Source organism: Cynocephalus volans, chromosome 5 (genome assembly GCF_027409185.1).
Source record: "Cynocephalus volans isolate mCynVol1 chromosome 5, mCynVol1.pri, whole genome shotgun sequence".
Classification (NCBI taxonomy): domain Eukaryota; kingdom Metazoa; phylum Chordata; class Mammalia; order Dermoptera; family Cynocephalidae; genus Cynocephalus; species Cynocephalus volans.
In genome coordinates this window covers 139207882-139229841 of record NC_084464.1, presented here as the reverse complement: position 1 = coordinate 139229841, position 21960 = coordinate 139207882, and the positions used below count along the sequence as shown (strand labels likewise).

The 21960-nt window shown below is 37.8% G+C and overlaps 1 protein-coding gene across 1 annotated transcript in view; it reads left to right on the top strand.

Annotated features, from left to right (window-relative positions):
• TXLNB (taxilin beta) overlaps positions 1 to 21960 on the top strand; it is a 40315-nt gene that overhangs the window by 15745 nt on the left and 2610 nt on the right. Inside the window, exons 4-8 of the mRNA XM_063096778.1 lie at positions 934 to 1104; positions 7330 to 7524; positions 9278 to 9397; positions 13377 to 13451; positions 19905 to 19997. Coding sequence (XP_062952848.1) covers positions 934 to 1104; positions 7330 to 7524; positions 9278 to 9397; positions 13377 to 13451; positions 19905 to 19997 — 654 coding nt within the window. The remainder of the gene's footprint in view (positions 1 to 933; positions 1105 to 7329; positions 7525 to 9277; positions 9398 to 13376; positions 13452 to 19904; positions 19998 to 21960) is intronic.

The window sequence follows — 21960 nt, the reverse complement described above, 5'->3', positions numbered from 1 at the left end:
TGTCCCGGGCAATATTTGTGATATACTTATACTAAAAAATATTTCCTATTTATCTGAAATTTAAATTTAACTAGATGTCCTGTATTTTATCTGGTAACCCTGCCCTAGAACTTCAGCATTCCAAGATGGAAAGTACAGTGGTACACTGGTTTTGTTTTACGTGCCTTCCCTGATACTTTCGTTGTGGCTGCTGGAGGGGTGTGAGAAGAGCAATCCTAGGCACAATGGAAACAAGCATCAGGATTTAGTTGCTACAAGCCAGAAGGCTGGGGGCTGGGGGACAAGGCATGTGACAGATATTTGCCATTCATGCTGTTGAGTTGGGAGGTGGCTATTTCTGATGTTTGGTGAAAAACCATTAATGCTTAGGCATGGGAGAGGTACTTTCTCATCTCTTTCTTTCCCACACCCAAACAATCCTCAACCAAACCCCAAAATTATAAAGAAGAGGACTTCATCTTTTGTTTACCAGAAGGCTGCTTTTCCCTTTCTTATTTTTCAAAATAGTGCTACAAAAGCTTGTTTTGAGAAAGAATTATAAGAACTAAATGTAACCCAAGCTGACAAATTGTTGGCCATTGCTTCATTGCTAGGCACCATCATGAATTCTGGCAGTTTACAGATTCTGACACGTGACTTTCTATATTGGTTGGTATCATCAGATGGACTCAAGAAAAATATTTCTAGATCACCAAGAAAAGATCAAAGTAAGAAGAGGTTAATGATTAATCATGAAAAACCTGTAAATGTTATGCTCTAAAAAGTATAACAACAAGTACTGCAAAGGTGACATTTGTGAAATTCATTTGCTTCCAGAGGTACATATAACAGTAGAAAATGTTTCCTAATAACCACAGAGCAAGTGACTTTTAGGTTTGGCACCTTTTCTACCAACTCCAATGAAATTCTTACCATTTTCTCCCCCACATCTAGGTGGATGAACATCGCACTGAGCAAAAGAAGTTAAAGCTTCTACAAAAGAAACAGATACAAATCCAAAAAGAAAAGGACCAGTTACAAAGCGAACACAGCAGAGCTATCCTCGCTCGAAGCAAACTGGAGAGCCTGTGCCGGGAGCTGCAGAGACACAACAAGACACTGAAGGTATGGGTAACCACAGCTCGAAATAACACCCTTTCTTGCATACTGCATAGACACAGGACTGTGCTACTCATGAAAAGAGCATGAGTTTTTGAATCAGAGAGGCTTGGGTTCAAATGCTGCCCTGCCCCTTGCTTGCTTGTGACCTTCAGTAAGTTTTTTAGCTCCCTGACATTGTTTCCACATTCATAATGTGGGGATTATACCAGCCTCATTGCATTGCTGGGGAAAATTAAATGGGATCCCATGTATGCAGTACCTGACACAGAGCAGGCCCTTAAAAAAATGTGTGCCATTCTTTTTTCCTCTTTTTTATGTTGAGTTTTGTTTGTCTCTTTTCTGTTTTTTAAGGTGGACCTTAGATCTACTCTTTAAAATATAAATTGGTAAAAATTCAACATTTTTGGTATTATAATGAAATCTGCACGACATGAGATAAATTAGCCAAAAGTTAACTGATACTATAAAGTGAGACTGAGAGCCAATTTCAATAGTCACATGAAAAAAGAAGCCACTTAAAAATACACTGAAGCTCTTCAGACTTAATTATTCAATCTAAAAATAATAGACTGATCACTTCATTCAGTCCGCATGGGTTTGATTAATTACAGCATCAGCCCTATCCATGTGGTTAATTTGATTACACACAGACACTAGCTCCATTCAATAAAGCAAGATTCAGGGTTCTCCAAGATAATGCTGTGTGTGTCCACAGTCCCCTTTCCAGCTGAAGATCCTAATGTCTTTGACAAACAATAATTATTTAGACACCAGTACTCCTGTGAGGTAGTTATTATTACATGTGTTTAAAAGGAGATACTTCAAGAGACAGAAACATTAAAATCATTGCTGAGTTTGTACAATGACTTAGGAAGAAAAATAGAAGAAGATAATGGTTCTTCATATTCCAAATTGTTTTTAACATTTTGGAAATAGGAGGCTAGTGTGATGAACCCTAACTCTCAAATTACCATTTTAGGAGATTGCACTAACTACAATCAGAAACCTAGGTTGGATGAGGGCCAGAAGATGGGAACATCATCCTTAACCCACGACATGTATTTAAGTAATAATATTCTGAGTTTACATACATCTCCTGGCTTTCCGTAATGTTACATGGTAAAGAGATATAAATTAAATCACATACGGTGGAAAAATTTATCAAGAGACTTAAATAGTGGAATGATAGGGCTTGGTTTCTTTGGGTAGCATTCAAAGACAATGATGGAAGTGGCAGGAGACCTTGTAGGTAACTCCACACACCTTTGGTAATGGCTTACAGCTATGGACAATGAATTTAAGTATCATTATTATGCCAGGAGTTGTGCTAAGCTTTTTACACATGGTATTTCATTTTATCTGCTCAACAACCCTATGAGGATTAATATCTCCACTTTATTAACAAAGAAACTGTGACTCAGCAGTCCAAATCAGTTGTTCAAGGTTATGTATTTTAAGTATCAAAATCAGGATTCAAAATTAAAATATTTTCTAATTTCCCTTCTGATTTTTTCCTTGACCCATGGATTATATAGAAGTGTTGTTTAATTGGTATAGCCCATCATATAAGGTCTATCTTGATACTATGTGTACTTGGAAAGAATGTCTGTTCAGATGTTGGGTGTAGTGCTCTGTAAGTAAAATTAGCTTTAGATCATTTATATCTTTACTGACTTTTAGTCTTTATGTCGCTGAGGAATGAGTTTTAAAAGTCTCCTAATATAATCATGGAATTGTTTACTTATTTTAATTATATCAATTTTTGCTTCATGTATTTTGAAACATTAATATTAAGCATACATACATTTATGAATATTATGTCTCCTTGATGAATCCACCATTCCATCACTATAAAACTTCCTTTGACAATAATCATTATCTTGATGTCCACATTATCTGATATCAATATAGCCAATCCAGTTGTCTTACTCTCATTGTTTACATGATATATCTCTTTCTATCCACTTATTTTCAACCTGGATCTTAATATTTAAAGCGCATATTTTAAGATAACATAGTGCTGGACTATGCTTCTTTTCATTCTCACAATATCTGCCTTTTAATTGGAGTACTAATCCATTAACCTATAATGTAATTATTGATGAGGCTGAACATATGTTTACATTTTACTTTATTATTTGTTTACTATGTGTCACCTCTGTTTTTTGTTTCTCTGTCCTCTTCCTGCCTTCCTTTGGATTATTTGAATATTGTTAAATTATATTTTAATTTATCTCTTGAATTTTTTTTTTTTTTCACAAAAGATGACCAGTAAGGGGATCTTAACCCTTGACTTGGTGTTGTTAGCACCACGCTCACCCAGTGAGCTAACCGGCCATCCCTATATGGGATCCGAACCTGTGGCCTTGGTATTATCAGTACCACACTCTCCCAAGTGAGCCACGGGCCAGCCCTATCTCTTGAATTTTTAAATTATACCTCTTTGCATTATCTTTAATGATTGCTCTGTGATGATGATATACATTCTTAAGAGTTTATAGTCTACCTGGAATCAATATTGTATCACTTCATATAATACATAGAAATATTGCAACTAAATATGCCCATTTACCCCCCAAACCTTTAAGCTATAGTTGTTATATGTATTACATGCACATACATTTATAAAGCCCATAAGACAATGTTACAATTTTTACTTTAAACAATTATATGTACTTATCTAAAAGTTAAAGACAAAAAAAGTCTTTTTATTTACCCAGATAATTACCATTCCTGATACTCTTTATTCCAGAATTTCCATTTGCTTCTTTATTATAGATTATTTTTCTCACCTAAGGTTTCCTATCTCTTCATTCATTGAGATAATATCTTTCTTGACATTATTGAGCATAGTTATAATACCTGTTTTCAAATTCTTGCCTGTTATTTCACATCTAGGTCATTGTAGAACAGGCCTCCTCTGATTGACTTTTCTTTTGAGAAACGGGTCACATTTTCTTGGTTCTTCACATGTCAGGTCATTGTCAAGTGTATCCCAGATGCTGTGACTATTATGTTGTGGAGAATCTGGATTCTACTATTCCCCTCTGAAGAATGTTGATTGTTTTTTTAGCCAGGCAATTAATTTGGATAGATTCAAACTACAACTTTGTCTCTTGGGCAGCAGCTCAAATCTCAGTTCAATTCTTCTTCTGTTAACAGGACTGCTTTGAGTTTACCCTGTACATGTGTAGTTCAGGGTCAGTCAGAGATTTAAGCAAAGTTTATTCACAGAATTTAGATCTCTCTCTGTTTCTCTTTCCTGGGAATCTCTTCCTCACCTTCCAGTGGCTAATGTTCCCCAGAACTTTGAACTCTCATTTTTCAGACCATAAAGATAACAGGATTTTACGAGAGTTTTACCCATCCCATCCTGTCGCCAACTGTAGTCTTTCCCCAAGCCAAAAGCTGTAAAAAAAAAAAAAAAAGAAAGAAAAAAAGAAAAAGTGGGGGGAACTTATAATATATACAATTGCTAACTTTCCTCCAGAATTTGTCTGATTTTGTTTACTCTTCAGTGCCTTTATGTAGCTGTTCCTTGCATTTTGTCCAGAGTTTAAAGTTGTTATCTGCAAAAGAGCCAACTTGGTACGAGCATTCTTGGTCACAACAGTGAAACAGCTTAAGTAGGCTTGAATCAAAAATCATGTGCTAGGAGCTTGAGAAGACATAGAAAGACAATTCATAACCAGGTCTCTCCACCACCATAAGTTTTACCTTTCACCATTCTTTATTAAAATTGTTCTTTAGTGAGTCAATTGCACAAGCACATACATGCACAGCCTCACAATTTAGTATAATTTAGAAAATGTTTAGTGAAAGTCTGAGACATGGGCTTATTTCAACAAAATACTACATATATTTGAAGCAATAAATCTGAGCCTTGAATAATACAGAAAATGAATTGTCTAGTAAGAAATGGGCAAGTATCTCAGGGAATATGAGTTTACTAATGGAATAAATAGCATTTGTTATCAGTGGAAAGGACGATAGGAATTGTCTAGTCCAAGCTACTCATATGTCTGTACATAAATTAATAATTCATCCATTAATTAAATAAACATTTACTGAGTACCTATGGATTATATGCCAGGGACAGCACCAGTTCTAAGGTGCACAATAATGCTTTCAAAGTTTATTTTCTTAGTTATTTCAGACTTTGTCTCACAATCTTATTTGCATTACTAATTTTGGATAATGTGCTTGACAAAGAAAAGAGAATTTTATCTCAGACACTGTCCAAATGATTGTAAATTCTTTATCAATAAACTCAAATTTTATAAGATTTTGGTAGATTTATTTTTGTCTCATTGGAAAACGATATAATGTAAAATGCAAGATGCCATTTTGTGGGCCACAATTGGGTGCTATAATGGTTTGACATGCATTTAATGCCATTCTGACAGCTCTACCTTCTTTCTGTAGTCAACTATCAGTGAAAAACTCATGCTGGGTGGCATAAGATAGTTCTTTCATCTTCTCGTTCAGTTATGGATAGAATATTTATAAATGCAAATGGAATTCAGATTATGGTTTGTAGTTCTATGACTACAAACTTGTTGACTTCTAAGCTCATCAGGAGCAATAAGGAGACAATCACTATCATATGAGGGTACTTGAAAAAGTTCTCAGAAAAATAGAATTAAAAGATAAAACTAATCTTTCCATGAATTTTTCAAGACCCCTCATTTGTATATTTAGTTGCTCTTAATTTACGGCCATAATCATTTTTAGTGAGATACATATATATAGTAAGTGTTACTACACAAAGTTCAGGGAAATAACATATTAGATAGTTAATTCCTTCAAATTGGGAAGTGAAAATATCTTCTACAATCTCCCTGAGAGGTTATTGCTCAGTAAAGTTTCACCAAATGAATAAATTATTATTCTGATATCAGGAGTCAAATTAGAGTTAGGAAATGTATTAATATCATAGAGGAAACAAAAAAAAAAACCTAATAATAAAATATTTCTGGAGCATATATATTCAGCATCAGTTTTTATTTTGATCATATTATTCTAGCATAATAAAGATTCGCACAGTAATAAAGATTTATTTCTGTTGAAATTATCATTTGTTCTTTAAAAAAAATCCTGTTACATAATTCGAACTTGGTAGGCAACTAGATGCAGTATAATTTTACTTGCCAACAACGAAGCAAGCTTTCATATTAACAATTAATCAGAACTGAAAGGAGTTCTAAAATGTCTGTATCATTTGTCAGCAGTGTGTCTGTATCTTTGGTATGATGTAGCAAGATTGAACCCTTTTATTCTACAAGAATGAGAAGAATAATCACAAAGCCAACAGTTCTCAATATAGATATGGAGGAAATTTGAGCACATTGTGCGTGGTTAGCAATAAATGGAGGGTTTTGATTTAGGAGAAAAGAGAATAGAAATGACATAAAAGTTAATTTCCAATTCTTCAATGTTAACAAGCAGAAGGGGGAAAATTAGATGTTTCATTTTAGAGTTAAGGAAGATCTGAAGTTTAATATTGCTTTCATATTCAGAATTTACATTGAACATTTCAATTACCCTATGTTACCCTGTGTGACACATGGAATAACAGTTCTTTCAAATATAAAATATGCAGCATTTTTGGAAAGATTTCCTTTTATATGTTTGAATGGCTATAATTGACCTATAACTATCTCAGTTTCCTTTTTTAAGCTTTCTGATGAAAGTTTTTGCTTGCTAAGAAAAAGCTTATATCGTGAATATTTATATTTACAAAACTTGGGTAATACAATTATGTGGCTAATATGCCATGGTTTTATAAAGGAGTCTAAGATCTATTTTTCTTTCTGCACCAAACCAAAGGAACATATAATCTGTCTCATCAATCAGTAAAACCAAGTAACCTTTTTTCCAGGCCACAGCCAAGAGATCAAAACCGTGTGACTGTGTGTTTGTTAGAAATAGCTGCAGTTCATTCACTCAGCAGGAGACCCGTCATCTTTAAAACTGGCCTATTCATCACCAACTATCAAATTCAAGGCCCTCACAGCACCTGTTCTGAGTGACTATGTACTCACAGCTGAAACCTTTGCTCATACATTTATTTTGGGGCTGAGCAACTTCAGCTCTAAAGAACTGAGAAAAATTATCCCACTTACTCTGCACACTAGTCTCCTTTCAGTGACCTAATACCGACTTCTTTCTATAAACCCAAGACTCATTTCAACCAGCATAACAAATTATTTTGTTTTATATCCACAGGAGGAGACCCTTCAGCGGGCACGCGAGGAAGAAGAGAAAAGGAAGGAGATCACCAGTCATTTCCAGAGTACCCTGACAGATATCCAGGCCCAGATTGAGCAGCAGAGTGAGCGAAATATGAAGCTCTGTCAGGAGAACACAGAACTTGCAGAAAAACTGAAAAGCATCATCGATCAGTATGAGCTCCGAGAGGAGGTGAGAACCACATCAAACAACTTAGAAGAACTGTGCATAGATCTGGATGTGGGCTGAGAAGGTGGGGAACTTGGTTAATAATGTTATGGCCAGCCCTCTCATCTGACTAATATTTAGAATAGGATTGGATTTCTTTTACTAGCCAAAATAGAGGCAGATGGTATTACAATATACCTGGCTGAAAGTTATACAGATTTCATCAAAACTGGTATCACTGCAAAGTTAACTCAGTAAATAGAAAGTGGTAGGCTGTGAGCACCATTATCCTTGACAACATTATTTCTCAGCCTTTTAAAAACGCTCTTTGTATAGCCAAAAATAAACTCATACATTCTCTCTTAAGAATCACTATGTCATCTAAATAAAAAGTCTAAATTCTACGTAACCTACAAGCCAATAATAGTATTAATAATGTAATAATTATAAAATAATGATATTTATTCCGTGCTTGGTTTGTGTCAGGCAATATGTTAAGTACTGTATTTTACACACAATAAGTCATTTATTCTCAACAACGTCATGAACTAGATAATAACATATTATCTCAATTTTATAGATGAGAAGAGAGGCTACAGGATTAAATCACTTACCCATAGTCACAAAAGCCAAAAGACTTTTGTTTTCAATGGTTAATTCACCCTACGGGGACTATCAGGGTCTTTTGTCATCCCCAAATTATATTTGAGTGTTTAATATGTTTTCAAGACTCCAGATGCCCCCTCAGGATTTTGACGCATCATATTCCTTTCCCCATCCCACCCAAATTTTAAATCTCTGCCCTAAACTTTGCATAACATAATCAGAGTGCCTCTGTTGGCAACAAATTAAGATTTTATTAAAAAAAAAAAACTAGCCCTGAGCCTGTAGCATATGGTCACAGCAGATAGGCAAGAAAGAACTCCTCACAGTAAGCCGAAATGCCATGCTACCGTTTCATCTTGTCACAGGGATCAATCCTGCTCCAGAATGGAGGCTCAGACTAAAGAAGGGAAGGAGTGAAAGGAAAATGTCCATACTCTTTAGAGATCTCAGATGGGAATGTCCTGGTGTACTAGTTGTATATTCCTGGGATTGGTTCTAATAAAGCCTAAGGATAGAACTCCATATATCCTCTTCCTGATGGGATCTCCTAATGACCAAGATTCTTCACACTGAGGTGGAGTTGGAAGCTTCTCTTCACCAAGCAAGTCCAGAGGTCAAAAGCTGTGGAGGACTCAGTGATATTTGCATATCAATTCATCTGTGACCCTTGGCCTTGTCATCCCCACCAGAGCAACAGAGTAGAATCCAGGGGGCTCAGACCTCACTCTCAAATCTAGGACCACATGCTGGCACTCCAGGGCTTTCTCCCAACCCTCGAGGCAAGAATGTGGAGAATTCACCATGATAAATTGTATTAATGTTGTGATTAACAGTGGTTTTATTTTTATAGAAAGAGCCAAAATACCGAGTGATGGTGCTGTAGCCCTTGCAGTGTATATCATTGTCCGTGCTGTCTAGCATAATAAATAGTATTATACCTAACAGTTGCCAGATTTATAAAAATAACGTTAGGACCTTTTGGCATTGACACCAGGCTTCACCAATTTATGGCTTTACTATAAAACCATAAGTAATGCCAATGCATTTATTCCCCTCTTTTTTTAAATCTTAAAACCTGGAGAATGTGTGTTCATGTGAATTTTTTTTTATTTTACATCTTTAAGCACCAAATATAAACCAACTTTTATATGTGTACTTTATTTTTTCTTAGCATCTGGACAAAATATTTAAACACAGAGAACTGCAGCAGAAGCTGGTGGATGCAAAACTTGAGCAGGCCCAAGAAATGATGAAGGAAGCGGAGGAGCGACACAAGCGAGAAAAGGAATATGTACTTATCCTTTTAGTCAGTGAGCACATCTGGTCCACCTCGGTGTCAGAGACTCTCTGAAAAAGTTGTTTTGATAATGGTCAAAGAGCACTAGCCTTTGATGGAGGAAGAGTCCAAGCTTCCTTGGAGAACTACCTTGGCCAGCCTAGCACAAGGCACTGTACTTACACTATTTTTTTTATATAAAATAGTCATTCATCCATTCAACAAATATTTTTCAAGTGCCTATTATCTGCTAAATATCATACTTGGTGCTGGCATATGGCTGTGAACAAGACAGAGAAGGGTCATCTCCCGCCATGGAGATTAGTCTCACCGGGAAGAGACAGGCAATAAACAAGGAAACACCACAAGAAAGGGTAATTTCAGATATTCGTGAGTGCTATTAGAGAGATAAGGAGGAACTGAGAAGGGGCCAAAGGAGGGGACCTACTTTAGACTGAGTGACCAGGAAGGCCTCCTGGAGGGGAGGAAGCTTGAGCCAAGCCCTGCCCAATGAGGAGCTGCCACGTGGACGGTCATGTCCAGCAGCAGTGTCTGCAGCAATGACGAACGCCCTGATGCTGGAACCAGCATGGTGGGCCCCAGACATAGGAAAAGGGCAGGGAAGCAAGAGCATGTTAACCAAGTGAGGAAGAAGTTCAAAATGAAGTTGGAAAGGTAAGCAGGGGCCAAACTGTGTAGCTTTGTAGGGCTCGGAAAGTAGTTTGGATTTTATTCTGAATATATAGGGAAAGTATTTGGTAGTTTTAGCAAAGGAAGTGGCATAATCTGCTTTGCGCCTGTAAAAGATTAATTTGGCTCCTGGATGGAAAAGGGACTACAGAGGGACGAGAAAGCAAGTTGCCAGTTAGGAGGCTACTACAGCAATCCAGGTGGGATAAGATGCTCACTCGGAGGTGGCAGCAGAGAAGGAGAGATGGAGATGGACAAAAGAGGTTTTCATAGTAAAACCAACAGGTCATGCTACTGACCTGAAGACGATGACAGTGAGGAAAGGATGGCTCCTCAGTTGTGGGTTGAAGAAATTGAGAGGTGGTGTTTACTGCTATCTCATTAACCCCAAGCACCCCAAGAAAACAGTAGATCCCACTGTACAGAGGAGAGAACTGAGGCTAAAAGAAGACACGACTTGTTTAAGGTCACACACTAAGTGACCAAGATGTGTTTCAAACCCATGTACATCTGTCCCCAAAGTCCAAGCTCTCTGTGACAGTACATCACACTCAGAAGTGTGTGTCAGAGGTATGAGTTGAAGCATGTGTTTGTTGTTGGGGGTAGAGATTTAAAACATTGTCAATGGACCAACTATTCAAATTTGGCTCCTTAACATCTGATCATGGGCTTTTCGTTTACCTAAAATCATACCAGAATCAATTCAATTTGTTAGAATAGTAATTTTAAAATAACTTTACTTTTTAAACATGGCAACAAGATGACAAATTTTAGAGAACATAATCTGGTGGACATTGGATAATTTCAAATCAGAAGCCCATGTTCTCTTAAAAAAAAGATTAATTTATTAAATCCATCTACAACCTAGCTCTCAAAGTAAGAAATAAAACATGCAGTTATTATTCAAAATCCGAGAACATAGATACTCCACTGTTGGCATAATTACCCTCTTAGGTAAAATATGTTTCCTAAGTACTGGATATGAGTACTTTGGTATATGATATTTGAAATGACAGAGGAAGAACTGGGCAAAGATGCATGCGAGAGAGAATGGAGAGCAGATTCAGGATGACCCAGCCTTAGCAAGAAACCAGCATACTGCCCAACTTTCCTACCCTGGTTTAGAAAAACAGAAGATTTGAGCCCAAGAGAGATAGACCTCCTCAGATTTTTGAAGCTAGCCATCTTCCTAGGTTGTAGCACTGGCACTTTCTTTTAAAAGTGGTGAGATATCAAGTCCCAGCTGGAGTTTTCTTCACCCAAACAGAATAGAAGCCATCTGCCTCCCTCCAGGTCAGGGTCCACCCATCCCCATCGTGACAGGGCTGCACAGTGAGCTCAAAAAAGCAGGAGCCACACACACTGCCATCACAGTCCTCACATGGCCAGAGGGGGCGCTGTAGGTCTTCCACTCCGAACCTGCCCAGCCCTCTCATAGTCGGTTGCACTTGTATGATAATTAATCTTCACATACCCTGGGAGGCAGAGAGGAACAGAATTACCTATTCTACAAGTGGAGAGGTTGAACCACGGAAAAAGACAAACTTGGGGGCTGGCCCGTGGCTCACTTGGGAGAGTGTGGTGCTGATAACACCAAGGCCACAGGTTCAGATCCCTATGTAGGGATGGCCAGTTGGCTCACTTGGGAGAACGTGGTGCTGACAACAACAAGTCAAGTGTTACGATCCCCTTACCAGTCAAAAAAAAAAAAAAAAGACAAACTTGGATAAGGAAAAAGATGCCTTCAGGTTTTTAAAAATAATGATTTTATTGTTTTGTTGTTGTTCTGATTACAAAAATAATACATAGACCTCGTGGACATTTTTTACAATGAATATAAACAAAAAGAAGAAAATTTAAACCAGCCTGTCTTCAAATACAATTGAAACTTCTTAACTGATGACTACCTGACTGACTAACCAAATTAATCCATGATGTTCACTGTTCTCTCTGTAAAACACACTGAGAGGTGCCCACAGCATGTTGACTCCTGTGGCTCGTAAGCCATTCTCAGGATGCCTGCATACATTTACCCTAGTTCAGGGAGATGGAGCTTACCAAGAATCAGTTCCTGGCACCCTAACCTTTTCTTCCCAGTTATACTTGCTTTCATATTACGTAAATCAACAGAATGGTACAAAAACTGATGAAATACAAATATGAAAAGAAAGAATTGTTTCTATGAATACTATGTTTAATAGTTTTCATAGAACCAGTTAAAAAGAAATGATGGACTAGATGCAAGCAAATGGCAAAAAAAAAATTGTCAAACTAGATATGAGTAGCTATAAGAGACTGGAGGGAAGTTGTAAAACTAGAGAATTATCCAATCAAGCAGCTTCACAAGTATCTTTAGGTTTTAGCACTGCTGTTAAAAACAAACACACAGACACACAAACCTCACCAACCTGCAAATCTTATATGGCACATTACAGATGTCTTTTCTCTATAAAAACAAGACAAAAACTCTGAACTCTAATCAGAAGATCCATACACAAAACAAAGACCACAGCTCTACATCAAAATTGATAAATAAATGAACACTCATCTTAAGTTATAATAACATGTTTTACGTATGAATGTGTCATTTTATGGCAAATCAACTTTTCAACTTAAACCATCAACTCCCAGAGGGCAGGATTTAGAACACTAGGTTAAACTTCTAACTTAGCATTTCTCAAAATGTTATCCACATTCCGCTGACATCCAAACCATCTAGAGCATTTGCTATAAGCACAGATTTCAGTCAAACCCTATACTTCCTAAATCATACTCTTTGAGAGGGGTTTGCATTTTAACATGCTGCCTAGGAGATTCTGATGCATGTTAGAAGTTCTGTGTCAGGAACATAGGACAAGGACTGAATATATATTTCTTATTGTATCAGGCATGGTAAGTGGAGAGCAGGGGTAAGCAAAGAATAACTTTGGGTTTAATATAAAAGAACAGTTGCTGACAACAATGCCCCAGGTGGACATGGTCTAGAGATTTCAAGCAAAGGCTGATGGTTGGTCTGGATTGCTAGAGAAGATTCCAGAATTTGGTAGGAGGTTGAATTTCATTTGATTTATGCTTGAGTTAGAGACTTTTTCTTTCTTTTTTTTAATAAACACACTTGTTTTTAGTTTAGAAACCAACATTTTAGACCAATTATTTTCTTAGTTTTCTTAGATTCTTTAGAAAGTTCTAGAAAATTACATAAGAGGGTTAATGAGCAAGTTATTAGTTTTTATGCACAAATCACAGCCAAACAGTAATTTAAAAGACAATTTGACCACTTTTCCGTGCATTTGTCTTCTCACAGTTGCTGAACCAGGCAGCAGAGTGGAAACTTCAGGCGAAAGTGCTGAAAGAACAAGAGACAGTCCTGCAGGCTCAGGTGAAGTGGGGACAACGACGTGGGGGGTGCTCCCCTTGCTCCTCCCAAGTAAAGAGGCCGGGAGCCAATGGTAGTCTGCAGAAAGCCTTTTATATGGCAGGGGGCAGGGGACAGGATTTAGACATGAAGAACAGCTTCATATTTATTATTTTCAAGCAAAAACAAAAGCCCAATATTACATCCACAAAAAAGAAATGCTCTGTGCCCACAACGTCCCCTCATTTTACAGATAAGTGGCAGCACCAATGTGATCAGTCAGAGTAAGCTCCTGTCTGGATTTCCATCTGTCTGTTCACATTTCCTCTCTCTCTCCTTCCCCATCACCCTATCAAGGTAAGAAGAAAATGTAAACTGCTCAGATGCACATCTATGACTAGCCATTCTTAAAATGTCCTCACTCTTTTTTTTTTTAAAAGATGATTGGTAAGGCAATCTCAACCTTTGACTTGGTGTTGTCAGCACCACGCTCTCCCAAGTGAGCTAACTGGCCATCCCTATATAGGGATCCAAACCCATGGCCTTGGTGTTATCAGCACCACACTCTCCCGAGTGAGCCACAAGCCGGCCCTTGTCCTCACTTTTTGACGTTATTTATAACAGAAAGAAAGTGAGAGGGTAGTCGGCGCCCAGGTTTCTGTGCTGTCAGAGGTTGGCCTTGTCAGTGGTGGGTGTCTAAGGGTAGCAAGCAAGTCAGGAACCACTGTGATTTGGCTCCGTGATGCCATTTGTGAATTTTGATTAGACTACTGGAATTCCCGTTTCAGACTCAAACAACAAAAATGAATCTTTATGCCATATCTGACTCTGGGGGAAAACCTGACCTATCCATCTTCCCTGTGCCCTTGGGGACGCCACAGGGCACACAGGGCTCTAGCTCCACTGCCAGGGGAAATGCCCAAGCGCTCAAGGGACTGTGAGATCACATATAGCAAATTCACAGGAAGTGAGGAAATAACAAGCCTTCCAAGTTGGGCAGCATTAGTTTAAGATTTGTAAGTGTTTATGTGCTGACCACTTGTTCATTGTGAAAAAAAATACTTGTTCATTATATGAATGAACAAGTTCCATGAATACTTGTTCATTATAAGAGAAAAAAAAGCAAACAAGAAAATTTAAATCACAAATTATTCCACTGCGCAGACAAAAGCACAGATAACATTTTCATATCTAGCCTTGTTAAAGCACACTTCTGCAATGTGTGTATAAAATGCGACAATAAATTGTTTTCCCCAGTATGATCTATTCTCTGATAATAGTTTTAAAATACCAATTACATAGAGGTTGAAAACATAGTGTTTCTGACTATTAATACAACCAAGGCGCCCAGAACTACAAACTCAAGGTCTTCCCTGAGGCAGCCACAGAACCCATCACATCATGGTGTGGGGTGGGGACAAGGCACTGGCAGCTCTCCAGCCAGGAGGCAGGCAGGGGAAAGGAAGGGTGGAGGCCTCACTGTCTGGGGTGGAGGAGCCCAGAGAATCAAGCCAGGGCTTCTGACTCCATCTCTGCCCCATTAACAACACAGAGCCTTGAGGGGAACAACGGACAGTACTTGAAGCTGTGCATTGTTCACATCATCTGTGCCTGCAATCTCTACTCCTCTACACTAAATGAACATAACGAACTTGAGAGTAGATTCACATTGTTAAACTCTGGGCTAGAGAGTGATTCATTCAGCTGGCATCAGAATCTAGGCCTTTAATGACCTGTGAAATAAAAATATGAAGGTGTGATCCAATTTCCACCTGTAACCCCTCAAACTTGAAAAAGCATCTAGGAAGGGTAGTGAATTTGCCATCATTCCTCATTCATTCCTCAGTCCTGGACTGAGTTCAGGCACCGGGATCACACAGCTTCTCAGGGTCACACAGCTTTTCCACTGAGCAGCTGTGTGACCCTGCGCAACTCACCTAAGCCTCTCTAGACCTAAATTTCCTTGTCTGTAAAATGAAGATGCTTTAATGAATCAATGATCCCAAGCTGGAGTCCTCCAATCTCCAGGAGACCCATTACTTTTCAGTATTTCCAAAACAATAGCACGTAAGGCAGCAGCTGCTATCTAAAATGTAGTTATTTCTGATATGATACCAGCTTTTAGTCAGCAACTGTGGATGGCAATTATTCATGTGTTTAAGTTTTCAAAAGAAAAACGAGTTAACGAATAAGTAATATATGCAGTTTGTTTTCAAATTATGTATGCAAAGCACTTAGCTCAGCGCCTGCCCATAATAAGCACAATTAATTCAACCAATATTTATTGAGTACCAACTAAGTCTAGGCATGGTTCTAGGTGTTGGAGAAACAGTAATCAATAAGACAGAGAAAAATCCCTGCCTAATTGATCTCCTAATCTAGTGATAACCACAATGTTAATGAAAGTGCTACTAATTAATGTTTGAGCTAGTATTTATATTATTTCATAGGTGAGGATCCATATAAGGAAATATGAGACAAAGAAAGTCTTGAGTTGCAAAACAGTTGAAGAATCACTGGAAAAGATGATCTTAAGACCCTGTTCAGGTCTAGTTCATAAAGTTAAAGAACTTCCAGACCTGAGGAAGGGTGGCCTCACACTGTTACCCCTGCCTCTTCCTGCACTGTCAACAGTATTCAACAGTGCAGGGGCCTCACTAGTTATGAGGATCCTCCTTTGTCTTTCTCTTTGGTCTCTAAGGCACTTTCAAAACTTTAATAATTACTTAATCACCAAGAAGAAAATAGAGGCCCCCAACCCCTATGTGTAACAATGTCTAAACAAGTTCCTCATGAAAAGTATCAACTTTATATTTTAAAAACTTTTAAATATTGACAAACAAATTCTATCACGGGTTATTTTGCATGGCACTCAAACACTTCTTTTGGTTTTACACAGTCTTTAAAGGGGTAAGAATGGCAGGAGTCCAAGGCCTTCGTCCCCATTTCTAAGATCTGAGCAAAAGAAATATCAAGGACGGATTACATTGTTTTCCTAGACTGAAGTTACTTTTCAGTCATAAAACAACAGCTTGCCAGCTGGGGGCATATTTCTCACTTAGGGAAGAGATGTCTGGCTTTCAGTATACAAACTGAGGCAATAGAGTAAATGTCAGAGGTGATCAATGGGATGCAATTGTCACTACAAACAGAGTGTTTGTTGGATCAATAAGGATGAAGACAGTAGTAGACGTGGGAAGTCAGCAGTATCTGACAACTCTGACACAAAATATCGCCTAAGGGGAAAGATCAGTGAGTAAATTGTTAAAAAAAAGTGTAATCGTAGTTTTTAAAATCAGAATTCCTCACCATATCTGTATAGAACAAGAGGACAGCGCCCTCTGTGGCTACTCTTGCAACAGGACTTGCTCCCAAACCACATCTCACAGGTCTGCTAAGACAATTCCTGGACACAGTTCTGTTTCCTGTACTCTACGAATGTTTGTAATTAAAATTCAGTACTCGGTTAAAAGAATGTGTTTGTATGTTGGCCCATTTAAAAGTGAAATATTGAGGCAATTATTGTTATTTCTAACCACAGAATAGTTTGTTTCTATTTCTGCCTCTGCTAGGAGAAATACTGCACATGACCTCTGGATGTCTCTCCCTTGCTTCTTGAAATGCCAAAGTGAGAATGGGGATATGACACTGGAAACCAAACATGCACCATGTCAGCATTTAACAGTGACAGTGAAAATATTACCAAACTTATATCAAGTCAACAGGAAGTAAAAATTGTAGTTAATGTAAGAAGAGAGTGTTCAAGTAAGCTTTCTCAGAAATGTATAATCAACACAGATTTTGCCATCTATGACAATGAAGTTAAATAGGAAGAAAAACAGGATATTAAAGACTGGTCACTAGACAGAGGGAATGGGAAGTCATTGTTTAATGGGTATCGAGATTTTGTTTTGTAAGATGAAAAAGTTCTGGAGATTGGTTGTACAACAATGTGAGCATACTTAACAATACTGGACTGTACACTTTAAAATGGTTAGGATGGTAAATTTTACATTATGTGCATTTTACCATAATTTAGACATTTTTAAAAAGTTGACAGAAAACAAAAACAGTCACTAGAAAAAGCCCAGAAGAGGTGGTGATGAACAAGACACATTTCCTGGAACTTTAGGTGTGTGTTGTCTTCTCCAGGCCATAAGCCAGCAACAAGAAAACATGGGAAAGAGAAATAAAATCTGCCCAATTAATACACCAAAACGAACATTCTGCTTTTTCTTAGTCTTTACTTTGAAACACGATGGAAAAGTCCTACAGGTACACGAGGAGAAGTAAGACATGATCACAGTTGAGGGAAGACAGTCTAACCAGAATGCTTTGGGCCAGTCAGGTAATGTGGACGCTGAAGTGCCCGGTGTGGTGGTTCTGCTGAGGCAGTCAAGGGTCATCTGTGGAATGGCCCTACATGCGCTCTCTCCTGCCCCCGCCTGTCTACAGCCTGCAACTACAAGGGCTTAGCCAAGAATATAAATCAACAGATTTTGTGATAGAAGGTGGTGGCCAGGAAGTAGTTGTTCCCACCCTAGGCCAGTGGATAATGCCCAACGTAGGTAGCTGGTCCCACAAGAGCTCACCTTAGAGTAGAGTGTCTCAAACGAAGTGGCTTAACCCATTCATGGGCCCTGAAATCAATTCCACAGACCCCCACCAGTATTTTGAAAAAAATGAAACTCAGTTGAATAGACTATGTCAGAGTACCTTGCATATGATAAGAGTAAAAATTGTCTCATGCATATTGTTTGTGTGTGTGTGTGTGTGTGTGTGTGTGTGTGTGTGTGTGTGTGTGTGTGTGTGTGTGTGTGTGTGTGTGTGTTTAAAACCCTAGGGCACCTGCCTGGCTTAGGGGCATCAAGGAATTTGTGCCTGGCCATAAATTTCTCGATGCCCCTTTACTCAGTCTTTTTTTACTCTGTATGCCAAGGAATCACGAGAAATAAATTTTAGTTCTGTCATACTCACAGCGCTAATGAATTATTTCAAAATGACGTCCAGCTATTGTTTGGCTTTTCTTGGGATAAACTATATTCTATGGAAAGAATTTATGTTACCATTTTGTTACTGTTGTTTACTGCAGTAAAGCCTCTACTATTCAGAATTATGTGGGAATAAACCATTCTGAATAAGCACTTTCCTGGGCTCTGAGGGTTGTTTGATTCACACACTCCCTCTCACACCCACTCCCTTAACCTGGTAATCCAGTCTGGCTTTCAGTCTGGGTGCTCTTCTCTACTTTAGAAAGGACGGTCCCACAGATATCACTTGCTGGTCAGTGGTGCCTTCCGATAATCCAGCCATCCCAGTCTACCAAGTGCAGCTGTGGGTTCTCGTGTGTTGCTGGATCCTGCAAGTTTGCTTCTTCACACACAAAAAAACATTTTTGTGTTAATTTGAGGACTTGGGACTGTTCTAGACACTGAAGAGTACCAAAGACTCATTTGAAAATAGAGGCTTTACTAATTTGAATCTTCCATACTAATTCCCCACTCACTCAAAACATGCTCTCCTAATATTATTTTCAAAGGCAAGATTTTATTATTTTATTACTGTTACACACTTTCCTTCCCTGTACTGCCCCATTCCCACCCCAAATGCAAGCCTTGGAATTAACACAGCAGAGATACAAAGACTCTTCTCTATATCCCCGTGGTAAGCCGCGCACTTGGCAACGCTAACCCATGAGATGTCTTTGTGCAAATTAGAAAAAGGCATCCCTTCCTCAAGGCCCATTACTTCCATCTATAGAAAATTGGTGGAGGACATTGATTATGGTGAAAACAGACACTGCATTCCTATTGACTAGAACATTGTATTGATAAATATAGAAAACAATGATGTCTAAAACAGAGTGGCACTTGCTTAAAGTGGTGCACAACCTGCATAATGGCAGTGGCCCTTGCACATGTCCAGCCCACATTTCCTTTATTGCTTCTTTTCATTTGTCTACATTCTCCCTCCCTTTAAGAACAAGTTCAAGGCTCACCTCTCCACATACATGTGGCTCGCATGATCCCTTTCCACGCTCATGTTCTCTGATCACCCACTACACTTGACTGACTTGGCACTTTATATTCACTTCCCTATAGTCAAGTTGTCTTTGAGATTGTCTTCTCATTGGGAGTGCAAGTCCCTCAAAAGCAGGATCCACATGTTAAACACTTCTGTACATACCGTCCATGCATATGTTCAGTTCTCAATAAATGTGTGTCGGTAAAAGTTATGATACAATGAAATGGTGATGACATATTTATTTCATTCTTTTCAAAAGAAACACCTCAATCCTGCTCACTGGCCTAGGTTGATCTTGTAGTAAACAAAATAACTGAACATATTGCTAACACTGTATTGAGAATTCCTTAAAATCATTCTTCTTCTCAAATAACAAACAATGACATGCTGTTTTGTTCTCGAGGCATTCTGAAAGCAGCCCTAAAATGGATCCATTATTTCCCCTATTTACAGCTTACTCTCTACTCAGGAAGGTTTGAAGAATTCCAGAGTACACTGACAAAAAGCAACGAGGTGTTTGCCACTTTCAAACAGGAAATGGATAAGGTGAGTATCGCCTGTCACCCTCGAAATATTCACATTTTCTATTTTGACAGACAGTTTTCCTTTCGGTTCATTTTTTCTCTCACTAAGATATGTCAATGTATTTCACGAAGTAATGAAATATTTATAGGTATGATGAGGCTTTTTTTTATTGGTAAGTATCTAGTGAATTAATCTTAGCAAGAATCCAAAAACCCTAGGATACATTTTCACTCTGAAGAAGAATATTTCTCTTTCTACTCCATGGATATCTTTAAAAAAAAAAAAAAAAAAAAAAAAAAAAAAAGAGCTAGCAAAGTAACATTATGTTGTACATACTAAAGTAAAAAAAAAAAATCTAATCTCTTAAAGATAACAAAAAAATTTTATACAAATATGCAAAAGTAGAATGTTAGAGCAGAAAATACCATTTTATAGGATCCTTCTTTAAAGGGAAGGTATGTAATATGATATAACTGACTTAGCCTGAATGAGAATATGGAAGCCTGAACTTAGTGTGCTGTTACTCACCAAGTAGTGTTAGACAATTCACTTAACTTCCCTGAGTTTTACTTTTTTTATCGACACATTGAGATATTACTACCCTTGCCTACATTATAAGATTGTGAAGTTCAAATAAATTAATGTATTTTAAAAGGGTTTTAAACTTTTTAAGTCTTTTACGAATAAGGTACTAATATTATTATTTGATGTAATGTTTAAATCATGTTCAGTTCAGTGTTTCCTCAATACAAAATCAGCACAGAACTGTGTTTCTAAACAGGCATTGGCATTGACTATTTTTAAGTGTAGAAAGCATCCTTTTAAAAATATTTTCATAAAATATCATAAATTTCACAATTAAGAAAGCAAACTTAGATCAACACTTGTCAGTTTACAGTTTTCCTTCTCCAGGATGGATCTATTCATTTAAAAAAAATTTTTTTTTTAATTCTAGAGGTTTAACATTGGAATAGATATTAGAACAGGAAAAAAATGTTTTAATTTCAAAATTACATAGTTTTAAGATTAGAATAAATATGAAATCAAGGGTTCTCAATCTGGCGTCCATTTATGGACTTTAGTTGTTGACCTGAAAATTCCCTAGAAATTAGCACACACAAAAAAAGATGTGCATCTTTGCATTTCTCTGAAGTGTGGTCCCATAGATTTCATCAAATTCTTAAAGGGGTTGATGACTTTAAAAATTTATAAACTAGTAACTTGATTAATATATGATCAAAATAAGAAAACCAGCTTCTCTATATATGGGGGCTGACAGTCTGGGCCCAGCCTCTGGACTCTATGGGTACCCAGCCTCAGGCAGTGTGACACCAAGCAGTGAGGGCCCAGCTATGGTTCATCCAGGAACATGGTTACATGCCTTGTCCTTCACTTCATCCAAGCAGAGAGGAGACCCTATGACCAAGAACATGAGTAGCTTCAGGTGTGAAAAAGACAAGCTACTTTTTATTCTCTTCACACCCAGCCACACCCAGCCCAGGGCCTGACAACCAGCAAACACTCTGCACATGTTGCATTAAATGGAATCAAATAACTTCAGTGCCACTCTTCTGTTAACTTGCCTAAATATTATTCCACCTCTCTGAGCCTCAGTTTCTCCATTTATAAAGTGGGGTTGAAAATAGAACCTTCTTCGTGGGACTGTTTCCAGGATGAAATGAATAATACGTGTAATTGCATTTTGTGAGCCATTTTCTACTTTGAGAAAATAGAAAGCTACTTTCGTGTGGCTACTTCTCACATGTGCCCAGTTATTATCAACATTTTAATGGCAAAAAAGCTATACCAGCTTTCTCACTGTGATAGTGTTCTATTCAATAAAGTAAATAACGTAAATCACAAGCTTATTCATGAGACTCAATATAGATATTCTTATTTTAAATGAAAGAAAAAGCAACAATGAAACAGTGTGCCCCTAAGTAGTTTCTTTTTTTCTGAATTGGCTCAGGTGCAAATAAGTTTG